The sequence below is a fragment of the Mesoplodon densirostris genome, chromosome 18 (genome assembly GCF_025265405.1).
Source record: "Mesoplodon densirostris isolate mMesDen1 chromosome 18, mMesDen1 primary haplotype, whole genome shotgun sequence".
NCBI classification, from domain to species: Eukaryota; Metazoa; Chordata; class Mammalia; order Artiodactyla; family Ziphiidae; genus Mesoplodon; species Mesoplodon densirostris.
The window spans coordinates 16,962,984-16,987,370 of record NC_082678.1 but is presented as its reverse complement, the minus strand read 5'-3'; the positions used below and the strand labels follow the sequence as shown (position 1 = coordinate 16,987,370).

Here is a 24,387-nt window from a genome sequence, read left to right as displayed (position 1 = left end):
GGGAGGGAGGGAGACGAGAAAGCCTATTTAAAACGAGCCTGTGACGATTATGCACATTACCAGAGGCGGACCCCGTAATCAGGGGGAGCTGGCGTCCATCACTGGGACGCGGTCCTGGCGGCCCAGACCAGCGAGCCGAGCAGAAGGAGCGGTCTGCGATCTGTTCTCTGTTCCCACGGAGCCGCCTATGCACATTACCCTTGTTTCATTACTTTTTCATGTCATTTTTTTTAATCCCAAAAAATATTTTTTAAAAGTTAAAAAAATAGACATATCAAACATGCAAATACTTGAATCCAGCAGGCCAATAATGAAATGTGAACACTTTCTAAGTCTAATTCTACACTTCCAGGTTGGCATCAGTACGCAGAAACAGGCTCTAGGAAAAATTTCTAAGTTCACAGCCTATGTGTGTGTGTGTTGAAACAGAAGCACGTGTGTGTGTGTGCGTGCGTGTGCGTGCGCACTTTCTGTGTTCGTGTGTTAAGTGTGTGAGGGATTTAACTGTGGGTTTTCCCTTTTATTCAGTATGTGCTTTTTTTTTTTGGCGCATTGGTCAAACGTTTGTTATTATTAGCTTCTAACTTTGCACTGAGTGTCCCTGCCCTTCCTTTAGCTAATCCTATACATTAAAGAGAATTCATAGGACAGGGCTGGTGACAATTCATGTGTAAATGTTTACTCAAGGACTCTGTTATTGCGTTTAAAAATTACAGTGTATATCTCTGGAGAAATAATATGTATACCTACCTTTAGCAGCTTTTTATTGTGGACTAATGCAAGAAGATTATTACCAGAGTATTGCACCATTTTTCCATTGGGAATATAAAGTTAAAGAGAAAAAAACTCTCGTTGAACTGTGGCCATAGATACTTGTAGAGGGTGGATGGTTCCGCGGGAGGAACGGAAACAAGCACTTGGACGTGGGTTGTGACTGCTTTCGGAGGAGCCCGAGGTGAGGGCTCCCACCTGTTTACAGACCTTTTTTTCTCCTTCAGACTTTAAAATAAAAAAATTTTAAAAAGGAATTTAAAAAAAAAAAAGAAAAAAAAAAAGACTTCCGTCGTAAAGAAACCTATTTTCAGAATGCAGATCCGCTACTTCAGAGCTCTGGGATTGAACAGTGTTGTTTTCCCCTCCAGCCACCGTCGTGGACTCTGTCGACTGTCCCCTTCGTCCAGGTGACGAGTTGTGGTCACTGTCTTGCACACGCGGATGCGCTCTCAGGAAAGCCAGGGTTCCCGAGGGGCAGCTCCACACCATTTCATGTATTTTGTAACCCAACTCCTAGCACTGAAGATGTTATTAAAAAACAAACAAAAAATAAAGAAAAAAAAGAAAAAAGAGGAAAAAAAAACACAAAGAAGAAAGATACCTAATCTCTAACGTGTAGCAGTTACGTATGTACCAAATAATGGACTCAAAGGAAATAGATGTTCGAAGAGTGCTTTATATATTAAAAATTGCTTTATGTTTTAAAAATGATCAATGTTTTGATTGTTTTGCAAGAAAGAAAGACAATGGAGTAACATACCCTTGAGTATGTTTAAAAAAATATATGAACATGTGCTCCCTGCCTGCTTGATCAGGAAACTTGTGCATTACATTTTTTTTAATTAGCTTTTTAATGGTTTTATCAAAACAAACAAAAACAAAAAACAAAAAAACAAAAAAAAAAGAAAAGAAAAAAAAAGTTCCTGCAAAATTGCAGATCAACAAAAGCTGGTTTTATAGAGGATCATGAACTATGCACAAACTGGTTCAAGACTTTTTTCTCAAGTTCAGTAGTGTATTTAGCTAAACAGACCTTCCTCAGAGTAAGTGCATCTCATTGCCATTACATGCGTTCTGTATATTTGACGTACACGTCCCTGCGTATGTACACCAAATATACGTGCGTGCGTGCCCATGTGCACCCAGACATACAGCTTCCCATGCTGCATTTAGCATCGAGTTGTAGAAAACTGATATTTTTAAATTGAGGATGGAAGTAAAGAATCTCTCTGTTTTTGTTTTTTGTTGGGGTGGGTTTGGTTTTTTTTCTTTTGACCTTTTATTTTGAATTAAAGATGTCTGTAACTCTGAGATTAAAAGACAAGTTTGTGGCTTTTAATGTTTTTCCTCATAGAATGTGATTGTTGAAGAAAATGCACCGAAAGTTGCTTTCAAAAGTACAACGCTTTGTTGAATCTTAATAAATTGCAATTTTTTTTCTTGGCTGTTCAAATAAATGTGTTTTTTATTTTTCAGAGGCGGATGTCATCCAAATTCACTTTGTATGTGTTGGGAGAGAGAGTTGTCCTGCTGTGTATAAGAAATTCCCTGTGTCGTCTTATGCCATCCTCAGAGTTCACGTATATACGTAGATACCCTCCAAGTTTTGGTTGCTTGACTTGTGATCTTATCATTTGTTTTGTGGTTTTGCAGTCCACACTGAAATCTTATTACTAGTCGTCGAGAGGTGCAGTAGAGCCTGGACCCACCCGCTCCGTGCGGGAACCGGTGTCATCTGGGGCAGCCGTGGGACGTGGCCCCAGCCGAGGACCATTGCTCATTCTCACCCATGACCCAGTTTGGGCATAAGAAATATTCGGAGAGAAGAGAGTAGTGAAGGTCTTCTGGGGCTTCCACGGTGGCGCGGTGGTTAAGAATCCGCCCGCCAGTGCAGGGGACACGTGTTCGAGCTCTGGTCCGGGAAGATCCCACATGCCACGGAGCAACTAAGCCCGTGCGCCACAACTACTGAAGCCCGCGCACCTAGAGCCCGTACGAGAGAAGCCACAACAATGAGAAGCCCGCTCACCACAACGAAGAGTAGCCCCCGCTCACCGCAACTAGAGAAAGCCTGCGTGCAGCAACAAAGACCCAACGCAGCCAAAAATAAATTTAAAAAAAATTTTTTTAAAAAAAGGTGTTTTGTTTTTCCTAGGCATTCGTTTCGATAAAGTAGCCTTAGCTAACTTTACAGAGCGTCTTGTACAAGCACAGTTGAAGTGACGGCACTGGGCAAAGCAGCAGCAGCCTTCTCCCCACGGGGTTCAGGTGGCAGTCAGAACACTCGGGTCTGGCTCTCAGGTCCACCCCTGGATCGCCTGCCATGACCTTAAGTAAGTTCAGCGCCAGTGCTCCTGTCTCGTCAGGATTGTAAAGACAGCCTCTTGAAAACCAGCCAAAATGTCCTTTGTGACCCCCGTTCAGAGACCAGCAGAGTGAGTGTCTTTTTCTCTCCACTCCTAGGCACCTCGACCACATTTTATGGAGAAGATAGGACCCGGGTTGGCCCCTGCAGGCGAGACGGCGAGCTCCCGGCTCTGACCGGCCTCTTTAGAAAGCGGAGGAGGAAAGCACAGAAGGGCCATCATCCGGAGGAGAAGCGAAAGGCTAGAACGAAACTCATGGAACTCAGAATGTGGATGGTGAAATGTACTTGACACCCTACCCTTGTACGCGCCTGGAGGCACCGACCCTGCCGGGGCTGTGAGCGGCCCTTCGGCAGGTGTTCGTTCGGTGCCCGTGAGTCCAGCGTCGCTGCAGGGAGTGAGCCGACCCCGTTCCTGCTCCTGGGAGAACAAGCCCAGTGCCTCCAGAACATCCAAAGGTTGAGGCAGGCTTCATGGAGGAGGTGGCGCTTTCCTCCCAGGCCCGGGGAAAGTAGGGGACAGGTGGGGAACACAGCATAAGCCGACTGACAGCCTCATGGCCTGGAGTGGAGGCGGCTCCTGGTACCCACAGGTGAAAAGGAGGCTCGGTGTCTGGGATCAAGAGAAAAATCAAGGCTCAGAGCTGCACTTTTTTAAAAAATCATTCTGGCGACACCGTGGGAGAAGGCAAAGAAAGAAGGCAGGGTGCTCAGTGGGTAGAAGCCTGATGTGCAAAGAAGGGACTGTTGAATGGAGAGCAGAGGCCAGGAGGGAGCCGTCCTGGCCAGCACTGATTCTAACCGCATGAACAACAAGATCCGAGGAGCTGAGTTGCTGAGCACGCGTTCACTCAGGGAGGCATTTTGAGAAGATTCTTTGCAGGAATAGAACATATGGGGTGGATCAAGGAGAAACCACATAAGAGTCTTGGTGGAAACATGTAGTTAACTTACTAGCTTTACACATCAGTTTCCACAGCTTAGCTTGTGTGGGACCGTCCCCTGAATGGCAGCCCACGTGGCAGGCCTGGCCCCCGGAGCCTGGATCCCCAGTCATCATGAAAACCAGAAGCACATTTCCAAATGCTCCTTAAGTGTGCAGAAGCCTCAGGCTTAAGTGACATTTCGCTGGTTCTCCACCCTGGCTGCATGTTAGAATTATCCAGAAAGTTTTTAAAATCCCAGTGCCAGGGCACGGCTCAAACACATTCAACCGGAATCTCTGATTGTGGGCCCAGGCACCAGAGTTTTTAAATCTCCCCAGTTGGTTCCATTGAGCAGCCAGGGCAGAGGCGGTGTCAGAGGGAGCCTGTCATCAGGCTGAGACTGTCGGCCGCCTACCCATTGGAATAGCCATTTCCAAGAGTTCAGTGCGTCTCATGTGGCAGTCATAGCTAGCTTTTTGCTTTTTTTTAGCAAAACTATGTGCCAGGCAGGGTGCTAAGCACTGTGTAGGACTGTGTCTGTTGTTTCAACAGCCCCATGAGGTGAGGACTGGGACTGGGAGAGACTGGGAGAGGTTACAGAATGTGCCCGAGGCCATGAGCTGATGAGGGTCAAATCCAGGCCCATCTGACTTCACAGCCATTGCTCGGTCAGCCCCACACAGGATCCACCACGGAATATTCCAGCTGGAGGACCTTGAGGCCACGTGTGTATCAGAAACAGCTCCGATGGGTGATAGGTGTGCCTGTAAAGAGACCTGGCTCCGACAGTAGCAGGGCTGGTGAGTCTGGAATTTGTACACAGCCAGGCAGGGTGATGGCACAGCCCCGGGCAGAATTTCTTCTCCGGAAAACCTCAGCCTTGCTCTTGAGGACTTTCGACTGATTGGATGAGGCCCACACACGAGTGGGGATAAAACCCTTAAAGCCAGCTAACTGTGGGTGCCGAGCACCTACAAGATGCCTTCACAGCAACAGCTCAGTTGGCATTTGAGTCGATAGCCAGGGACACCAACTGACCATCACACGTGGCTTCTGCAGAAATACCCGCTGGCCTTTCGCCTGTTTGTCGTCAGCAGCTCGTCCTGACCTCATAGTTGTTGCAAGGCAGGCGAAGTGGGCCCAGTCATAGCTGGTGGCAGTGCCAGCTCAGACTGGACGCGGTCAGTTTATGTCCATCCATCCAAAAGTGCATCGGTCCTCTTCACACAGAGGCAGACATCTGGCGGGTACTGGCCCCTAGAGCCCAGGTGAGTGTCCCCACCCGACCTCACCCAGCGGCACTCATTCCCGGAGACACAGCCCAGGCCAGCTACTCGTAGAGGTCCTTAAGCACCTCCTGGCTGAGACCAGCCACAACAGACCCAGGAATCCTGCCTGATCTGTTGGGCGCCCGAGAAAGTCAGGTGACGGTCTGCCCCTGGACGTCTGCCAAATGCAGGAGCACCCTGCATGGGACCATCCTCAGAAGAGGGACCATTTGGGGTTCGCGTGGGCCCCACTGGGAGCACTGCTAATGGCAGTGGCATCTTCACTGCAGGGCTGGCCTCGCCCCCCCAGGCCAGGTTTGCTCTCCCAGGTTCCCCGCTGGGATGAGGAGCATGGGCCCATCCCCGCTCTCCCATCCTTTTCCATGGCGGCCGTTGCCCCAGCTCCTGCGGACAGCGAGCACTGGGGCTGTGACAGCCCCGTCCCCTCCTCCCTGCACCCTCTGGTCCACAGCATCCCACAGGTTCCTCAAGCACAGCCCGGCCGGACCTGGGGTCACCCCCCACCAGTCACGGCAGCCAGACCCCGCTCCTGCCACAGGCCTGGGCGCTGGCTGCCCTTCGGCCTGCAGGCTCCTCTCCCCACGGCTTACTAGCAAATGACCCACCCCAGTCCCTCCCTATATTTTCCCTCCACCTCCACCCCAGTAACCACTAGAGCATCACCTCATCACCTTCCACACACCCCCGTACTTGTCCCGCATGGCACAGGCTGGCAGGGCAGCGCCTGAAGCTGCAGCGCGGCCCATCCCTGCCATCGGAGGCTGGGCCAGAAGAGGGCGCCCTGCGCTCAACACTGAAACCCCACAGAGTCTGCTTCGTGGGGAGCCCAGCATCAGGGGAGGCCCCTCGGGGCATCTGGTAGGCCGCAGGGCCCTGGCCTGGCAAGGAGAGCAGCCTTGAAGAACCAGAGGGAGAAACTGAAGGGGCGGCACATGCACGAGGCCGAAGTTCCCAAGACCTCAGCCCGGAGGTCGTCCACGGGCTGTACCTACATGCACCTGGGCAGGCCTGAGCATAAGCACGGACTCCTACGAGACAAGCCCATTTCGCAAAACGTGTTTAATCAGGATAAATAGAGTCCTGGGAAGGGTCCACTGGGGGTGCTCCAGCCTCGGACGGGCTGCAGACTCCTGTCACCTTCCCCGTGTCCCAGCGGGGCCATCTCCAGGCAGCATCTATGCCTGCAGGTCCATGGGAACCGAGGGTGACAGGGTTCCCGGGCTGCCAGGCCCAGCGCTGTCCTACTGGGCATCCCAGTCGTCTGTGAATACGGCCGGGGGCGTCACGGCCTCCTCGGTTCTACCAACCCTGCCAGAAAGGGGAGTCAGCAAGGGGCCCCGTTGCCTTGGGCAGCGCAGGCCTCGCTCGGGAGGCTGAGAAGCCCCACAGTCATCCCTCTGGCCAGCCGAGGCCAGAGGATCCCCAGCAGCCTTTCTCAGGAGCTGTTTCCAGGCCTCCCAGGGCTGAAAGACTCTGGAGAGAAGTGGAAGGAGCCGGACGAGGCCGGGACTCACCACCGGTAGGCCTTGGCAAGGGAGGGAGTGGTGCGGGCAGGGGATCTTGTGAGATGGCTCGTTCTGGGGGCTCTGCTGCCCGGGGTTGGGGCGGGGGAGCCCCAGGGGCCTCGACCTGCAGACCTCAGCTGGCCCACCTGGCCGGGCGGGGGTTGAGGAGGGGTGTGTGTGCATTCCCGTGGGTGGCCTGTCTGTCCAGGCAGCAGGACGATGTCTGAGTTCATCTCCCCTTCCCTGGGCTCAGCCGCAGGTAACAGTTGAAGGGTGAGACGTGCGGCCACAGGAGCAGCCCCAGCCCCGCGCCAGGGCAGCCGGGGCTGGGGCAGCAGCATTCGGTGGGGGGGGGGGGCGGGGGGGGCAGGGGCCTGAGGAGAAGGCCAGCCCGGCTGACCCCCGACCCATCAGGACGCGGGTGGCAGAGGGACTTCCCTGGTGGTCCAATGGTAAAGAATCCGCCTTCCAGTGCAGGGGACGTGGGTTTGATCCCTGGTCGGGGAACTAAGATCCCACGTGCCGTGGGGCAACGAAGCCCACGCGCCACAACTACTGAGCTCGCGTGCCTCAACTAGAGCCCGCTTGCCACAACTACAGAGCCCACACACTCTGGAACCCATGCGCCACAACAAAAGAGCCCACATGCCTCAACGAAGATCCCACGTGCCGCAACTAAGACCCGACGCAGCCAAAAAATAAGTAAAATAAATAGATATTAAAAAAAAAAGACGGGGGTGGCAGAGAGGAGGGAAAGGGCGTAAGACACCCCAGCCCCACCTTGCCCCCTGCACACAGTTCCTTCATTTCTTTTTTTTTCTTTCTCAGCAAACTTAAGTTTTCCTCCTCCCCCAAATGCCCCACACACCTGAGGAGGAAAGGTGGGGAAAGAGGGCAGGGGAGTCCCAAGAGGCTGTGGGCCACCCAGGGAGGCCGGCAGTCACTTCCCTCCCCACCACCGGCAGAAAGAGGTCTCCCTGTGCAGCACCCGTTCCTTCTCCCCCACACACTCCCCTCCAGGGCCCCTCACCTGCTCCTCTCCTTCCTCTCGTAGATACGCTGAAGCTTGTTGATTAAGAAGATTTTGTCTTCCCCCTCCTAGAAATGCCAGAACACAAAGGCTGAGAAAACAGCCATCGCGTGTCCGTCCAGAAGTGCCCTGTTCCAGACTGCACTTGGGGTAGCTCACAAAGAGTGTCTGACATCACAAGCACAAAAAGTTTAAAGAAGGGGGACAGAGGCACCAAACAAGGACAAGGAAAAACCAAGAGCCAAATAGTGGGCATATATATATATATGTATATATATATACATATATATACACACATACACATATATATGCCTCTAAGCTTCCTAGTGGCCAAGGTGAAAAGGGAAATGTGATCAGTTGCACAGTGAGGGCTGCCTACCCAGCCTGACTCAATGTACAACCGGCCCTGACACTTAGTCTGTCTTGGGCAAATTACCTCCCCTCTGACCTCGGTCACCATCTGTAAAAGAGGGATACAAATGTCTGTGTCATGGGGTTTTTATTAGTTTTCTATTGTTGACCTAATCAATTATGGAAACTTAGTGGTTTAAAACAACACAAATTCAACATCAGTTCTGGAGGTCAGAAGTCCAAAATGGGTCTCAGTGAGCTAAAATCAAGGAGTCAGCAGGGCTGGTTCCTTCCAGAGCCTCTGGGGAGAATCTTTCCTTGCCTGTTCCAGCTTCTGAGTCTGCCCACATCCCTGGGCTCACGGCCTCCTTCAGAGCCAGCAACGGCCAGTCAAGTCTTTCTCACACCTCTTTCTCTGACATTGACTCTCCCACTTCCTTTGTGAAGGACCTTACTGATTACATCGATTACATCCTGCCCACCCGAATAATCCAGGATAATCTCCCACCTCCAGGTCAGCTGAGTAGCAACTGTAATTCCATCTGCGACCCTAATCCCACAACCCCAATGCCACTTAACGTGGCACCTTCACAGCTTCTGGGATTAGGACAAAGACATTGTCTTTGGGGCAGGTATTGGCCAACCCAGGGCTCTTTCAACAAGGGACTGTGAAAACGCACATAAAGCTTTAAGTCTAGGACCCAGTAAGCATCAGGCGGATTTCAGGGCCCATCAAACCCCGGGGTCAGACTGGATTCCTTGCGGGGAGTCTTCACAAAGAGAAAACAGCAATTTTGTCAGGATGCATTCTGGGCGCTGGGGACCCTGGCTCACCCACGAAGGCGCTGAGACACCTACGAGGTGGAACCTCCTTAACAGACCTCCCTGTTTTCTCTCCATCGAGTTGGTGGGTACAGAGGGCTGTGCACCTGAGTAAGCCACTTGCCCAGGCCAGGGAAAAGATGCTCCGAGAGCAGGCTGAGATCAGAAGTGTGGCCCCAAAGACTCAGAACCAGGGCCAGCCTCGGCCTCGGGAGGACACAGCCTGCAGCAAGGGCCACCTGGGGAACCATCCTTCAGCTCCTAGAGGAACGGCGGGCAGAGCTGGGACTCCCCCTCCCAACAACGCTGCTGTGCATCCCACCACCACGGGGCACCACGGGCCCCAAAGCTCTACACGGTAGGGCAGGAGCCAGTTGGGAAAAACCCCCTTCCAATAGCTGTACCTCAGCCAACATGCCCAGCCTGAGCCCTGCCCTCGGTCTGTGAAAGGGAGGAGAGTACTGCCTTACTTATAACCGTATAAAAAGTGGGAGCTGTCCCCAGGGCATCCTTCCACGCAAGAAGACCTGACCCAGAGTCCCTGCACCAATTAGCCAGCAGCAGAGTCACAGGCGAGCTGCACCCCAGCCCCGTCCTGCCTCGGCTGACACCCAGCAGCTGACCCCCAAGTCATTTTTAACGAAAAGTGGCTAGTGGCCACCAGCGCTGATGTGACCGCCTAGGGACACAGGCACCAGCTGGCCCCAAGGTGGGCTCAAGCATTAAGTACACAAGTGAGAAACTGGGAAGGAAAAGGAAAAAAGAAGAAACAGCGGGCTTCCCTGGTGGCGCAGTGGTTAAGAGTCCGCCTACCGATGCAGGGGACACGGGTTCGTGCCCCGGTCCGGGAGGATCCCACGTGCCACGGAGCGGCTGGGCCCGTGAGCCATGGCCGCTGAGCCTGCGCGTCCGGAGCCTGTGCTCCGCAACGGGAGAGGCCACAACAGCGCGAGGCCCACATACCGCAAAAAAAGAAAAAGAAGAAACAGCGGTGGGGAGAGTGATGTCGGGGCCCTGGGGGCAAGGTTGGGGCCCTGGGGATGAGGTCAGAGCCCACCAAGTGTTCAGGGGAGACCCGCTGTCACTGACAGGTGCCCCTGAGCAGCCAGCCCAGACCCAGGGAGGACAGGACCAGGTGAAAGGCCATTCCTGTCTGGGGAAACGCCAGCCCAAGTGACTCTGACCTACGGGGCAGTGACTTGTTTTCAAGGTGATGGGAGGCCCAGTAACTGCGCAGGGAGGGAGGGACAGCCTGTGGGCAAGGCTGGGCGGCCTCTAGTGGGGATGCGGGGTGGGGGGGCGGCCCTTTCCACAGCCCAGGTCCGGGGGGAGGTGTGGAGGGGGAGGGGCCGCGGGTATGAGCCAGCAGGCACCCCCGAGGTGGGAGCCCAAGGGGCACTCACGTTGCTTAGCTGCTCCTTGAGGAGGCAGATGACTTTCCGCTGGCCCTTCACCACCTGGATGTTGAGGTAGATCACGGCCCTGCGGGAGATGGCTGCTCAGGCTGGGCTCTCGCGCAGGAGCCCTGGGGGAGGGAGACCAGGGCCCCCACCCGGGCCTGCCCCGCACTCACAGCAGCAGAGCCGACGCCAAGTAGATGGGGAAGGCACTTTCCACCAGGTACTGGTGGATCCAGGGCAGCCAGGAGACCCTGGGGCCCGCCTCCTCCAGGTGGCGCACCCACACCTTGCCCGCCTCATACATGGTGTCCAGGGTCCGGAAGGGGCCGCAGATGCTCGAGGGCTTCACACTGGGGGAAGAAGAGGGCAGGCGGCTTGACCCCTCAGCCTGGACAAAGGCCACCTCCACACCACCCAAACCGTGGCCACCAGCCACAGCGGCCCCAGGGGGCAGCTCCCCATCCCGCCCCCCGGAGGCCGAGGGCCCACTCACTGCCAGATGGCGTAGCAGAGGAAGACGGCAGCGCCCAGAAAGGAGGGGAAGCAGAGCAGCGAGGTGAAGACGGTGCTCATGTGGGAGGCCCTCCAGGGCCTGCGGGGCGCCTGGCAGTTGGCCATCAGGCTGGTCTGGGGACAAAGGTTGCGCTCTGCCACCGCCCTGCCACCCACCCTCCCCCAGGCCTGGTGGGGCCTCCAAGAGGGAAGAGGGGCAAGGCCGGCAGTGGGCTGGGGGTGTTCTGCTTGCAGGGGAAGACCGAGCCGAGCCCCCAGGACAGCCCCACAGAGAAGCAGACACAGCATCTGAGCCCACAGGCTAGAAAGGGCCAGCGGGGCTACCTCCCGGTCTACGGAGGGGAGACTGAGGCTCACAGGGGGCAGGCTGGCCAGGTCACCCGCACGTGAAAGGGTTGATACTAAAAGCCACCTCCACTGACTGAAGGTCTCCACTGTGCCTGACACTTTATAAACGTCATCTCCAGCAGTGCCCCCCAGAGCAGCATCCACGTTGTACAGAGGAGGAAACACAGGACCAGAGAGAAGGACCTGGTTCTGAGCACCTCCCAGCCCCCCGGCCCTAAGCCCTGGCCCATGCACACGGGCACCTGGCAATGACCACGGACCCTGACGGGATGCTGCCCAGCCTGCCAAAGGCAGTGATGCAGGGATGGGACGGGGGTCAGCTGTGGCCCATGGAACTGACCCCAGAGGGTGGCCCTGGGCTGCCAGCCCCACACCACTTGGGTCAGGGCTCCGCATCTGCCGGCCCAGCGGCCACCCTGGCTGCACACTCTCCCCAGGCCCCGCTGCCCTCCCAGGGATCCAGCGGCATCTTTACCTTCTTGACGTAGAAGAGGAACAGCAGCTTGATGATCTGCATGGCGGGGAGGAGCGGGGAGAAGAGGACCCCCAGCCTGAGGAGAGCGAGGAGAGGAGAGGCCTGCGTCCCAGAGGCTAGGTCCTGACCCCTGTGTGGCTCCCCAGGCCTAGAAAGGCCACCCGGGCCTGGTTCGGGGTCAGGACCCTGGGGAGCTGAGACTGGGTCCCCGGGGAAGTGAGGGGTCAGGTCACTCCAGATTCCCAGGGCTGGGCCTTGCTGTGGCCCAGGGGGAAGCGGTCAGCCTCCCCAAGGGCCAGGCACTGGGACACAAGTGGGAGAAGCTCACCAGGTCAGGGTCTGCCCGTAAATCAGCTCCAGAACATTCCCCGCAATGTCGAACTCAGGCTTCCCCTTCCTCTGAGACCTCTTCTCAGAGATGAGCCTGGGCAGAAGAACCCCTGGGGTCACGCGGGAGGGCCAATCCCCGAGACAGACCCTCGTCCCCACCCCGACCCACATGCTAAGCTGAAGACCCTGCCCGCCCCACCAGGGTGCCCAGTGATGCAGAGGGGAGACGGAGGCCTGGGGTCCCACCCTGAAGGGTCAACACTGCAGCCAGCTTCATCTCCGTCTTTTTTCTAAGCATGTACAAATACACCCAGGTATAAATGTGCACATCAGCACATCAGCATCAAATATTTTACTGCCTTTTTTTTTTTTTGGCTGCGTTGGGTCTTCGTTGCTGCGCGCGGACTTTCTCTAGTTGCGGCGAGCGAGGGCTACTCTTCATTGCGGTGCATGGGCTTCTCACTGCGGTGGCTTCTCTTGTTGCAGAGCATGGGCTCTAGAGCGCAGGCTCAGTAGTTCTGGCACGTGGACTCAGTAGTTGTGGCTCGTGGGCTCTAGAGCACGGGCTCAGTAGTTGTGGCACATGGGCTTAGTTGCTGCGCGGCATGTGGGATCTTCCCAGACCAGGGTCCAAACCCGTGTCCCCCGCATTGGCAGGCGGATTCTTAACCGCTGCGCCACCAGGGAAGTCCTTGTTTTACGGCTTTTTAAAAATCTTATTATTATTAAATTCATATGTTCTCAAAGAAAACACAGAAAAAAGGAAATGACACCTACAATGCTAGCACTCGTAGCCAGGACATCTGAAAATGTTCCTCTACTTTGTTCTTCCTCCCAACCCCCTTTTTCCTTTGTATGAGACAGATTATACTATATGCGTCATTTTGAAACCTGTTTTCTTTTCCAATCTCAAAATAGGTTATATCCTGTCTCCTAAATGTTTTTCTCAGTTTATCGATATTTTACAGAAGAGCCGTCATGGGTAGAGATTTATGGCCCCAATTTGGGGTCAGGTCCTGATTTTCAGAGGCCTGAGAACTGCCTGAGTGACCCTCACCTCCACCACACAGGTGAGGATGCCAGGAGCCCTTCCGCAGGGGGAGCCCAGGTGCCCAGGAGGTGAGTGCAGGGACCCGCCCCTGGGGCCTCACCTCCACACCAGCTCCCCCAGAAACGTGTCCAGCAGCGTGAAGATGAAGTCCATCACCATGAGCCGGTACAGCTCCTGGCCCACAAAGTCCTCCCAGCACTGAAATGGACGCGGCCTCAGCCCCCAGTGCCCTGGTGCCCCCCACCCCTGCTCCCCGTGCCCACCTGGGGGCCTCCAATATGCTTGTAGACCAGGCCAGGTAAGATCAGGTGAGGGCTGGCTGCTGTGAGGGGCCACCATGTCCACCCCCAACCTGGGACCAGGGCAGACCCTCTTGAGGGGCCCGGGGAGCCCCACGCCTCTGCCAGCACCGCCCAGCCCCCCCTCACCTGGTCCTTCAGGGTGCCCACCCTGCGGCCCAGCCAGTGGTAGCAAAGAATCCCCAGAATGACCATCTTGAGGATGAGGTTCCTGCGGAAAGAGGCGGCGGGGGCATGCACAGGCTGAGGGAGGGGTGCCTGGGAGACAGAGGTCCCGCCCCAGAAAGCCCCACCTGGCGGCCCCATCTGGCCACGCACCTGCAGATGGCCACGTACACCTCTAGCACTGGGGAGTCATGCCGCTCCAGGATGGCCAGGACGCGGAACAGGTAGGGGGCCCCCAGGTTGAGAAGGCAGACCACCAGGGGCAGGGCCAGCAGCGCCCCTTCCCGCTCAGCAGACACGCGGCTCTGCTACGGCAGGGGGAGGGCCAGCGGTCAGCGCCCCAAGGACAGAGGCAGGTCCACTGATGGGCCCGAGACGGGGGAGGGGCCGCAGGGAGGGGTTCCCAGGGCAGAAGAGGGGGGTGGAAGTGGCAGGCACGCCACCCTCCGCCCCAGGCCCAGTGTTCAAACCGCACAGGAAGGGGGGTGGGAGGGGGAGGAAGGGGGGTGGGAGGGGGAGGACGGGGGATGGAACACAGGTGTCGGGGGAAGAAAAGAGAAACCAAGACGAGAAAACAAAAGGACAGAAAAATAGGGAGAGTGTGAGACAGAACAAGAATGAGAACAAGGCCCGTGAGGGAAGCGGCCTCCAGGGAGGGCCCGGGCGGAGGGTGCGGGGCCCCAGTCTAACGAAGCAGGCGTCTGACCCCACGGCCGAAGCCTCCGCGGGGACCCCCACGCCCTCCCCGCACCTGGATCACGAGCTCTGAGAAGGTGTAGACGGCCAGGGCGCACACCAGCGTGGTCCCCAAACACAGCAGCCACACGAGCCCCAGCACAGCCGCCTGCCGCAGCCGTCCGCACGCCCCCCGGGGGCGCTGCCACGGCCGCCCCTCAGCCAGCAGCTCCTGGAGGCGGCAGCAGGCTTGTCACCCGCGGCACAGACGCGTGGAGACGCGCAGACACACGCACCACACCCCCGGGGACACGTGGAGCAGACACACAGGGAGGCTCCCGCCCACCCCTGGGGCCACGGCCCGTCGCTCCCCCTGCTCTGGGGCCCCTCCAGGCACCAGGAGACCACAGGACAGGGCCACAGGCTGAGGCCTGACCCAGCCGCTCCCACCCCCCCTCCCCAGCCCTGCCTCCTGAGCTGTCCTGCCTGTGGACAGCTGTCCCCTTGCTGACCCGGAGCCCCAGGGCACTCCCTGGGGGCCCATCAGCCAGGTCAAAGCTGTGAGCTGCCCTGACCCAAATCCCGCAGCGGGAAACCCCAGAAAGGCAGAGAATCTTCCGCGAGGCCCAGGCCAGCCACCCTCTAGCCCTGAGGCCTTGGGCAAAGGACTGAGGCCTCAGTGTCCTCACGTGTACCCCAGGGCTATTTTGGGGACCGGGAGTACGTGCCAGCTGGTGCCCCACAGGCCTCTTCCCGCGGGGGCCGGGGGACACAGCGACTCCGGGGAGAGGGCCCGAGAGCAGCCCTAACCCTCTCCCACTGGAGCAGGCCCCGACTGGTGTTCCCTGGACACGGGGTGGGGGACAGCGGCCCCAGGGCCCCTGGGCAGCTCACCTTCAGCTGGGTTCGGATATTGTCGTGCTGGAGGCGGGTGGCCCATTTCTGAGTCACTTTGTAGTCCCAGGAACAGAAAACAGTGACGGCATGGACCCCCGAAGTGCTGCCTACCCGATAGCTCTCCCCAAAAGAGCGGGACATGCTGGGAGAAGCAGAGGCAGGCAGAGGGTGAGATGGGGCGGAAGGCGCAGCGGCTGGGGAGGAGACAGATGGGTGCTCCCTGCGGCCAAAACCCACCACCCACTCAGAGGAGCCCTCCTGGCGCTGGATGGGCCTCCGGCCACTCTCCCTGCCCCACCTCTAGCCCAGAGCTCTCAGCCTCCTGGTGTGGACCGCCGGCCACTCTTAAATCAGCCCTGACCAACAGGGTGCCCGCCAGCCACAAGTGGCTAGAAGAGGGGTCAGGCTCCACTCCCCACCAACATGGCCAGCTGCCTCCCACCCAGACGTGGCTGCAGAAGGTGCTGGCTCACCTCAGGGCCTTTGCACTGCCTCTCCCGATAAACAAAACACCTTCCCCAGCCTTTCTCCAGCCCCCTCATTTAACCTCCCTCTCTGGGATGAGTGCCACCGCCCTGGGAAGCTGGTCTGACTTCCTCTCCTATGCTCCAAAACACCTGAGCAACATAACACCAGGAGTTTCCCAGCCTCTTCATTGGCCTGTCTTCTGTAGACAGCAAGCTTCTCAAGGACATGCACCAAACTCATTTACCTTCCTGTCCTGAGCAGAGCACAGCAAATGTTTGTGGAGTGGATGGGTGCATAGATGAAAGTGTGGGCGGATGGATGGAAAGAAGGCAGGATCCATGGATGCACGGTTGATAGATGGATGGATGGATGGAGTGATGATGGATGGATGAATGGATGATGAAGTGATGATGGATGGATAGGTAGCTGGACGGACGAATGGATGGGTAGCTGGATGGATGGATGGATGGATGGACAGATGGATGCACGGGTGGATCAATGGCGCTCAGAGCCAGGGTCATAGGGTGGAGGGCTATTACCTGTACACCAGAGTGATGCAGGTGATAAAGAAAGCTACCCCCACGGTGAAGAGGTAGGCCAGCGGCATGTTGTAGGGCAGGCCGCCCGCCTCAGGCGTGCACTGGCCGCCGTCCAGCGGGGAGGCACACGGCTGGTTCAGCGTCGCGTTACTATAGTAGCCGTAGTACATGACGGTGTGGGTGAAGCAGCCCTGCAGAGAGGACGCCCGGCCACATCAGGGACTCTCCCCCTCCCTGCACCTGACCCACCCTCAGGCTTGGAAGGCAGATGGAGGGCACCCAGGGGGCAGGGCGAGGGGAAAGGCAGAAGGGGAAGGGCCAGGGCAGGGGCAGTGAGGAGAACACGGAGGTGGGCAAAGGGCCGCGGCCACCCTGGAGCTGCCAGGGCACCCCCCTCCTGGAGTCGCAGCAAGGGGTGAGGTGGGGGTCCCTGGAGGAAGCCGTGACAAGGGGGCACCTGCCCGCCCCCACCAAGCCTCACCCCGCCCGTGAGAAGCTCCAGGCCCCTGAAGGCGGGTGTGGAGCCCGAGGGCGCAGGCGGGAAGGCAGCCTGCACGGCCACGATAAAGGCCAGCAGCGGCAGCAGCAGCAGGGTGTTGAAGGCCAGCAGGGTCTTGAGGAAGAGGAAGTAGGAGAGAACGCTGGAGCCGAACTGGCCCCCAATCCGCTTCAGGGCGTAGTGCCAGGGCATCAGGGCCTGCAGCCCTGAGAGCAGCGCGAGCCCCAGGTTGTGCGATGCCTGTAGGGTCAGCAGCAGGACAGCCCTCAGGCGAGGCTGGAGAGGGGAGCCGGCCCCCAACCAGTCCCCGGGCCAGGCCTAGAGCGCAGGGGCAGTGGAGGGGCAGCCACGAGGGGAGGGGGGTCGATCACACCCAGAGCCAGGCTGAAGGCTAGAGGACCCCACGAGCAGCACGCGGAGGGAGAACACGTGGCCCCCCTCAGCGCCCCCACCACCAGCCGCCCAGAGGCACCTACCAGGATACAGCTGTCACGCAGCCGGCTGCAGCAGGAGAGGAGCCCATGGCGCACCCGGGCCCTTGGCTTGCCCCTCGGGGGCCGGCTCTCCTCTCTGGGGGCAGAGGCGGCATCAGGGCTTGGTCCACTCCCTCCCAGGGACCACCCGCCCACCGCAGGCTCAGGGCCCTTCTCACCAACCACCACGCCCAGCCGAGGAAGTGGGTCAGGGGTCCGCACGAGGCCGAGGGGCACTGACCGCAGGCAGCGTTTCTCGGCCAGGCTTAGCGGCATCCCCCGGAGTATGTGGTCCCGCTGGGCCACCGTCAGGCCCTGAAGCTCCTTCACCAGGAGGCCCCGCTTCTCTGCAGGAGCAGGAGGGAGCCCTGCTGGTTCCCCGCAGCATCCTTCCCTCCCTCCCACAACTGTGGCCGTTCCCCGGCAACACAGGCCTCTGCCACCCTGCCGGGCCCGATGGCTCCTCTCTGCTAGGACCCTGTGCTGCCCACCCGTCCCACACCCCCACTGGTCATCACTCTCTCACCTCCACCCCCTGGAGCCCAGGACACGATCAAGTTCCCAGCATCTTCCGAGGCCCAGCCCAGCGGCCCCTCCGCCTTGAACCAAACTCTCCTCTTGGGTCCCCACTCGCATCTTGCTCTGACCGCCCAATGCCCCTGAGCCCTGTCCGCCCCCCACTCAGCAGCCCCCCCGTCCCCCCACCACTTCCCACTATGCCAAGGCCTGGTGGGGTGAGTAGGGGAGGGCAGGACCTGGAGATCTGCCCCTCCCCTATGTCCTCGTTCCTTTCATCTTCACAACCACCCTGGAAAGGGGGTGCTATTTTAACCCCACTTTACAGATAAAAAATGACCAGAAAGCAGACACCTGGCGTGGTTTACACAGTGAAACTGGAATGTCCATCCTGACCTCAGAGCCCACACCACCCTGCACTGCTCCATCACCCACCAGCTGCAGGCCTTAGGTAAACAGGGAGAAGAAACACAGGCAGGGCCCCAGGAAGTACCCGAGCCCCTGGGCACTGATGCCAGAGATCACCTGGCTGAAGACCAACCTGTGAGCTGCGCCCTGCTCCCTCCTACGACCACTCTCCCTTGTTCCCCAGCCCCACCACACAGGCCTCCCAGATACTCAGGCAAGCCAGCAGGCTCCCACCTCAGGGCCTTTGCCCATGCCCCATTGACTCTAGTGTCACTTCCTCCAGGAAGCCTTCCTGGGTCACTCCTGGCTAGACAGGTTCCGTGACACTCTCCTGCGGCGTGCCTTTCCTCAGCTGCCCTTATCTGAGCTTCAACCATCCACTTATCCATTTATTTGGTTCCTGCCTGTTTCACAAGGCAGACAATAAGCTGCATGAGAGCTGACTGGGTCTGCTTACCACCATCACATCCCAAAGCCAACACCAGCGTCTGCGACACTACAAATGCTCAACAGACGCTGTGGAGCGCGTGCCTGCATGAGCCAAACACTGTGCAGCCGGAAAGGCCCACACTTCTCTGAGCCAGTGGCCGGGACACCGAAACACTCCCATACCCCTGCAAAGAGACCTCACCGCTGGGGGCCTTCAGACAGCCCACTGCACCCCAGCCCCCCGACCCGGCCTGCTGACCTCCTCCCCACCGAGGCTCCGGGCCCCCCTCACTCACCATCCTCCTCCAGGACCGTGGGGTCCAGTTCCAGGTCGTACAGGCGGAGGCTGGGCCGGGCTGAGCGGCCCACATCCCTGAGCTGAGGCCGGCCGGCCCTGCGGCGTAGCCTCACTGTGCGGCTGTAGTATTGGGAGAGGATGGCGCCGCGGCTCCGGCCTGTGGAGGCCGCTGGTCAGGGGGGGACGCGCCCCCCTTACATAGAGGCAGGGGCTGCCCCCCCACTCCTTCCCAGGACCCAGGAAAGTTCTTTCACAAGAGACCTCAAGCAGCACCAGGTTCCCAAAAGCATATTTTTATCCCCATGAGGACTCCAGAGTCGTTTTTAGACCGCGGCGAGGCTGCATGGGACTGGGCTGGGCCTCCAAGCAGCAGACGGGGTGGGATAAGAGCCGAAGAGGCCTGGCTCTGAGGTACACAGATCCCCGCCGGAAACCGCAGCCCAGCCCAGGGTCCAAAGGCAGAGGGTCCCACTCACCAATGGTGCGACTGGGCATGCTGGCCAAGATGCGGAGTGTGGCCGTGCTGTAGACAGGGGCGCCCTCGGGCCCCAGCAAGGCCTGGCGGTCACTGCCTGCCCAGCAAGAAAGACTCATCCAGAGGTTCTACAGACACCACTGGCCGGAGATATCCCCTGCCCACCCCCTGCCCCAAGCTGCTAGGAGGGGCTTCCTGAGAGGTTGAGAGGCTCCGTGTCTGGCCCACACATCCCAGCACCCGGCCTGGGCCAGGGCAGGCGGGCTCACCTGAGGCCCCCAGGGCTCCAGCCCCCGGTACCCTCTGCTGCAGCTCCAGCCCCTCCTCGGCCACCCAGCGGCTCTGCTCCTGGATGAGCTGGTGGAAAGAGTCGTGCACTTCGCTCTCATCATAGGGGCTGGGCTCCTGGCTGCTGGGGTGAGAATGGGGAAGGGGCAGGAGTTCAGGCTGCGGCTGACCTAGTCCTTGCCCCAGCATCCTATCCCCTCCGAAGGGCTGAGGTCCAGACCACCTCTCCCTGGGGGTGATACATCCCAGCCCCCCAGCGCCACCTCAGAGCACTTACTCCTCTGGGTCCTGTGGGGTCTCAGGGACATTGAGGACAAAAGCCAGCGACCGGGACATATCTGCGGCCCACCCGCAGCCAATCTGCCGACCTAGGGCAGTTCAGAGCCTGGACGCAGCCTCAGGAGCCTCCTGCTGCCCATGTGATGAGACAGAAAGCGTTACAGCAAAGTTAGCCTGGCACCCAGCTCCACTGCCCGCTCCCTGGGGACCATGGGGGGTGCCACTCCCAGCCCAGGCTGCCTGAGCCCCCATCCTGCCCCCATCCACACACAAACACCAACGCATGGCCAAGTGAGTGGCCCCAAATAATCCTCAGGCCAGAACGGACTGAGGGGAACTCCTTCCGGAGGGAAGGAGGAAGGAAGTGAGGGGAGTCTGGGCAGTTCCCCACCAGCTTCCTCAGTGACGCCATCCCTGAGAGATGCGGAGTGGGTGGGGTGCCTGTAGATAGGTTCTCCATTCCTAGGGTTCTGACCCAGAGATGCCGCCCTCTGGGTGAGAAAGGTCAGGGCAGCTGAGACCTTCCCTGTGCCCGCCCGTGACCACACAGCACTTCCTCCCGGCCGGAAATCCCACAGACAGCTAGCAGCCTGGGCCCTCACCCTCACCAGCGCCTGACAGAACAGCAGACAGGATGGCCTCCTCGGCTGCGCCCCACCCTGCATCCCCCCCACAGGAGTCACTGCCCGCCAACCTGGGCGCGTCAAGGTCGACAGCCCTCCTGGGAGACTCCCCTACATTCCATCACCTCCCAGCAGGCCAGGGCAGCTGGCTGGGGGAGGGGTGCTGGGCGTTAAACAGGCAGCCTTTGTCCAGCCTTTGTCCGGGCTCTGCCATCACCCAAGACAACTGAACCAGGGTGGCCTTGTCCAGGCTCTTCAGCCTGTGGGAGTGGGGCGAGGGCAGCAGGCTCCCAACCACCCGCTGAGTCCTGCAGGACTCTGCCGCAGCAAGACTGGGCCCAGCCCTCGGTCTGCCCTGTCCACCCCTCCTCGCTACCCTCACCCCCGGGGAACTCAGCACGGAGGAAAGTTGGCTCAGCTCAAGGGGCTTCCTCAGGCGAGGCCAGGGTGTCCAGACAGAGCAGGTCCTGCTAGGGCTGTACCCAGACAGTGCCCTCACTTAGGGGTGTCCAGTCTCTGAGCCCAGGCCGCACAGAGTCCAAGCCCCCCACCTTCTCTCTCACAGGAGCACAGTGTGGAGAAACCAGCAGAGAGAGGTCAGAGGTGGACTCTTGACTCCGCTTGAAATGGAAAGTAGCTGGAGCTGGGGCTGAGGGTGTGCCCCCCAATCCAGTCCCTAGAGCTGGAATTCCTTCCTGGAAAGACAGACCTTCCCAGGTTCAGATCTACAGGCCTCTCCCACACACCCCTTCTCCAGGAGGGAGGAGCAGGGAGATGGAAGGTGCTCAGAGGCTGCCTGGGGGATGGGGGCTCACCTGGGCACTGGCATCTGGGCACTGCCCAAGACTTCTGCCCAGCGGGTACCCAACACCCTGGCACCCTTGCCCAGGCAGGGACAAGTCGGGCAGGAGTTTCCAGGGTGCACCATTCCTGAGCCGTGAGCCAGGTAGGGAGGGGCAGGGTGGGGCCCGTTTCCAGAAACCCCACCCCAGCCAGAAGCCAGTCCTCTGGGAGCAGCTACTGTCCAGTCAGAGCCGCAGCCCAGCCTCTGAGCCGAGGGAAGGCAGCAACTCCGAGAGACCCTGGACCCCTCATCTGCCAGTCTCCCACACGCCCACTTTCCGCCAGTGGTACCCACCTGCAAACCCGGCCTCCCCACCCTTTCCCATCCCGAGAGACACACACCACCGCCCTGACGCCCGCCACCTGCCTGTTGGGGTGAGCTGAGATCTTCACGTCCCCCGCCCGGACGCCCCTGAGAGAGTCAACTCAGGGAGTGAACTCAGGGAGATCCAAGAGAACCCGAGGAGGAAACTCAGTGCTCAGTGGCCCCAGAGGCCCAAAGGAATTCGGAGGGGGTGGAGCTGGTAGCCGCAGGGGAACTGGATTGGTCTAGGAGGACGAGGGCGCCGTCCCCAAGCCCCAGAACTGCGGCCCCCACCCACGACACGGCACCCGCATCCCGGCACTGAGCTGGGAGGTGCTGGGGAGGAGGGGCCCGGCGCGCGGCTCACCTGTCCCCCGCGAGGGCCGCCGGGAACTGTGTCTGGGCTCCACCAGCTGCGGGAGGGGTGGTGAGTTCAGAGGGAGGGAGCGGCCAAGAGCCCTGGGACGACCTGTGACCTTATCAGGCCTGGCGGGGCCAGAGTGCTGCTCCGCCCAGCCCCGGCCCACGTGGCGACGGGGCTCGGACAAGTCACGTGACCCTGCGGGGGGGCGCGCCCCGCTCCTCCTGCTTCCCCTCCCCGTCGAGCCCTCGGCGACTGTGCCCTCTCCCCACCAGCTTTCGACCCCTCCTCTCACCCCACCCTGAGGTCTGAACAAGATGAAGGCGGCGAGTGTCTGGAAGTGTTCCAGTCTCCGGTTGAAGCCAATTTCTGTGGGACTCAGTTTCCCCAAGTTTCAAATGGGGACAATGATTCCAGACCCGTCCACTTCCCAGGGCTATTATCAAAATAACACGATGCGGCAAAGCCACACGGATACGGCGGGCGTTGCAGGACCAGACTGGGTAACCCCTTCCTCCAGCACAGCCGCCTGCGACAACTGCCCCAAGCTGGCTGGTAGAACCCGGGGTTATCTCCGCCCTCCCGATGTGGGCGTGGTTTCTCCAGCAGAGTTCCGGCACACTTCCTGTGTGCTAGGTGGGGAGGAGGGGAGGCACACTTAGGGGCTGTCCCCATTGCTGTTTGCTCCGTTATTCCCCACAAGCCAGGGAGGGGGGCACTGATGACCCTAGCTCACAGATGAGAAAACGGGCCGAGAGGTCAGTCAGCCTCCAGGGTGTCATCGGCCAGGGTGTGAGTATTGTCCACCTGGGAGCTCTACCTAGAAACCTGACCTCGAGAATGCCCGGCAGGCCAGAGGAGAGTCACCCTTGGGTTTGAGAAAAGGGTGGGATTTGGACAGTGGTGGGAGCCATTTCTGGTTGGGAGAAGCCTTGAGAGGAGGGCAGGGTGAAAGTGAGCTGGAAGGCAGAAAGGAAGGAGAGGGCCCTCCTGGAGGGGAGGACAAGTGGGCCAAGCCAGGATGCCCAAATAGAGAGTTATTACCTCAGGATGGATCTTGGTACAGGCACCTCAGCCTAGAGAACTAGCTCTGCCCAGCCCCCTCCTCTCCCCCAACACTACTCCCTGCCCTGCACACCCATGCTCCAGCCACGTTTTACTTGCATGATCCCAGGCACAACTTAAAAGTCATCTCCTCTGGGGAGCCTTCTGGGATTGAACCCTGTTGGAGCATGTGCCACTTCCTATTGACATGTACATTTGCCAGTCCGTTCCCCCTCTCCCGCTCCGTCTCTATCTCTATGCTCACTGTGTGCCCAGCACCAGCACCCAGCCTGGGGCCTGGCATGGGGCGCGGGGCGGGGGGTCGGGGGGGTCTGGAAAACCAGGAGGGGAAGCAGGCGGGGAGGCAGAAAAACCACCGGGGCTCGTTAGGGATGAGGGGGGGGCCCTCAAGGAGGCGGAGACGGAGAAGGAGAGGACAGGACCGCGGGGCCCCCCAGGCGGTCCCAAGAGAGAGAAAGGGTCGAGACAACTCGCCGGGGCGGGGCATGAGTGCAGCGGGATCCTGAGCGCTTCCTATAAGCCAGGCGCTGGGCCGCTTCGGCTTAAGTGCCAAAGACGGAGGCGGGAAGTTGAGAAATAACGCCTAGGGCCTCTGAAAATCGAGCAGCCCTGAGTGGTCGGACCCACCCCCTGAGTTATTGCACTATCGCGCCCCCTGAGCCGAGCAGAGCCGGAGCTCCCGGCGGATAAGGGGCGGGGCCCGCGCCCCGCCGACCGCAGCCACGCAGGGTCAGGCCTTAGGACCAGACGCCGCGGGTACCCCGTGGGGAGGGGAGGGGCCCGACCCCCGCCCAGCGCGCACGCGCAGCGCCGCTCACCTGCCCGCCGGCGCCCCGTGCCCCCTCAGGAAGTGCGGGCCTCAGTGGAGCAAGGAGGAACTGCCGGAGGCGGGGGAGAGAGGGGTGCGGGGAGGCGACGGCTCGGGGTGCTGGGGTTCCTGTTATGTGACCCCTCCCCTCGGCTCTCTCGCAGCCCCGCCGGGAGTGGCGGGAGCCAGTCGGAGGACGGTCTCTTGGTCCCTTGTCCCCAGGTGAGCTGGGTGCAGAGTGGGGGGAGGGGGGATCGTGAGGGGGTGGAAGAGAGAACTGAGGCCGAGGAGCTGCTGGCAGCTGGCGGGGAAGGGGTGAGAACCACTGCTGAGGGGCAGAGGGGTCCCTTCCTTCCTCCCTTTCCCACGGCCGGGGCTGTAGCCACGCTTCCCCATCTGTGTTCCATGGGGTGCCGGGGTGGACCCAGCCCCGGGATCTGGACCACCAGGTAGAAGACAGAGGAGGTCCCAGCACGTCCAGATTCGAGGTGTTGCA

General features: G+C 59.3%; 1 protein-coding gene and 1 pseudogene across 6 annotated transcripts; one reads left to right on the top strand and one right to left on the bottom strand.

Moving 5' to 3' along the window:
• Positions 1-21: 21 nt before the first annotated feature.
• Positions 22-2,214, top strand: LOC132478645 (uncharacterized; annotated as a pseudogene).
• Positions 2,215-6,407: 4,193 nt separating this feature from the next.
• On the bottom strand, positions 6,408-22,171 carry TMC6 (transmembrane channel like 6). Of its 6 annotated transcripts, none has more exons than XM_060081005.1 (21): positions 22,025-22,171; positions 19,886-20,019; positions 19,590-19,732; positions 19,322-19,417; positions 18,844-19,002; positions 17,436-17,541; positions 17,198-17,291; positions 16,704-16,961; positions 16,223-16,413; positions 15,213-15,357; positions 14,395-14,550; positions 13,797-13,951; positions 13,608-13,689; positions 13,280-13,377; positions 12,127-12,222; positions 11,799-11,874; positions 10,956-11,089; positions 10,636-10,812; positions 10,466-10,544; positions 7,890-7,957; positions 6,408-6,662 (listed from the first exon to the last, which is right to left on the bottom strand). In XM_060081005.1, exons 2-21 carry the CDS (start codon positions 19,942-19,944, stop codon positions 6,596-6,598), a joined length of 2,439 nt encoding a protein of 812 aa, XP_059936988.1. In that variant the 5' UTR covers positions 19,945-20,019; positions 22,025-22,171; the 3' UTR covers positions 6,408-6,595. The 6 variants fall into 6 exon arrangements, with proteins under 6 accessions (XP_059936988.1, XP_059936990.1, XP_059936991.1 ...); XM_060081007.1 differs by having other exon boundaries at positions 13,797-13,948; XM_060081008.1 differs by having other exon boundaries at positions 19,590-19,729.
• Positions 22,172-24,387: the final 2,216 nt, after the last annotated feature.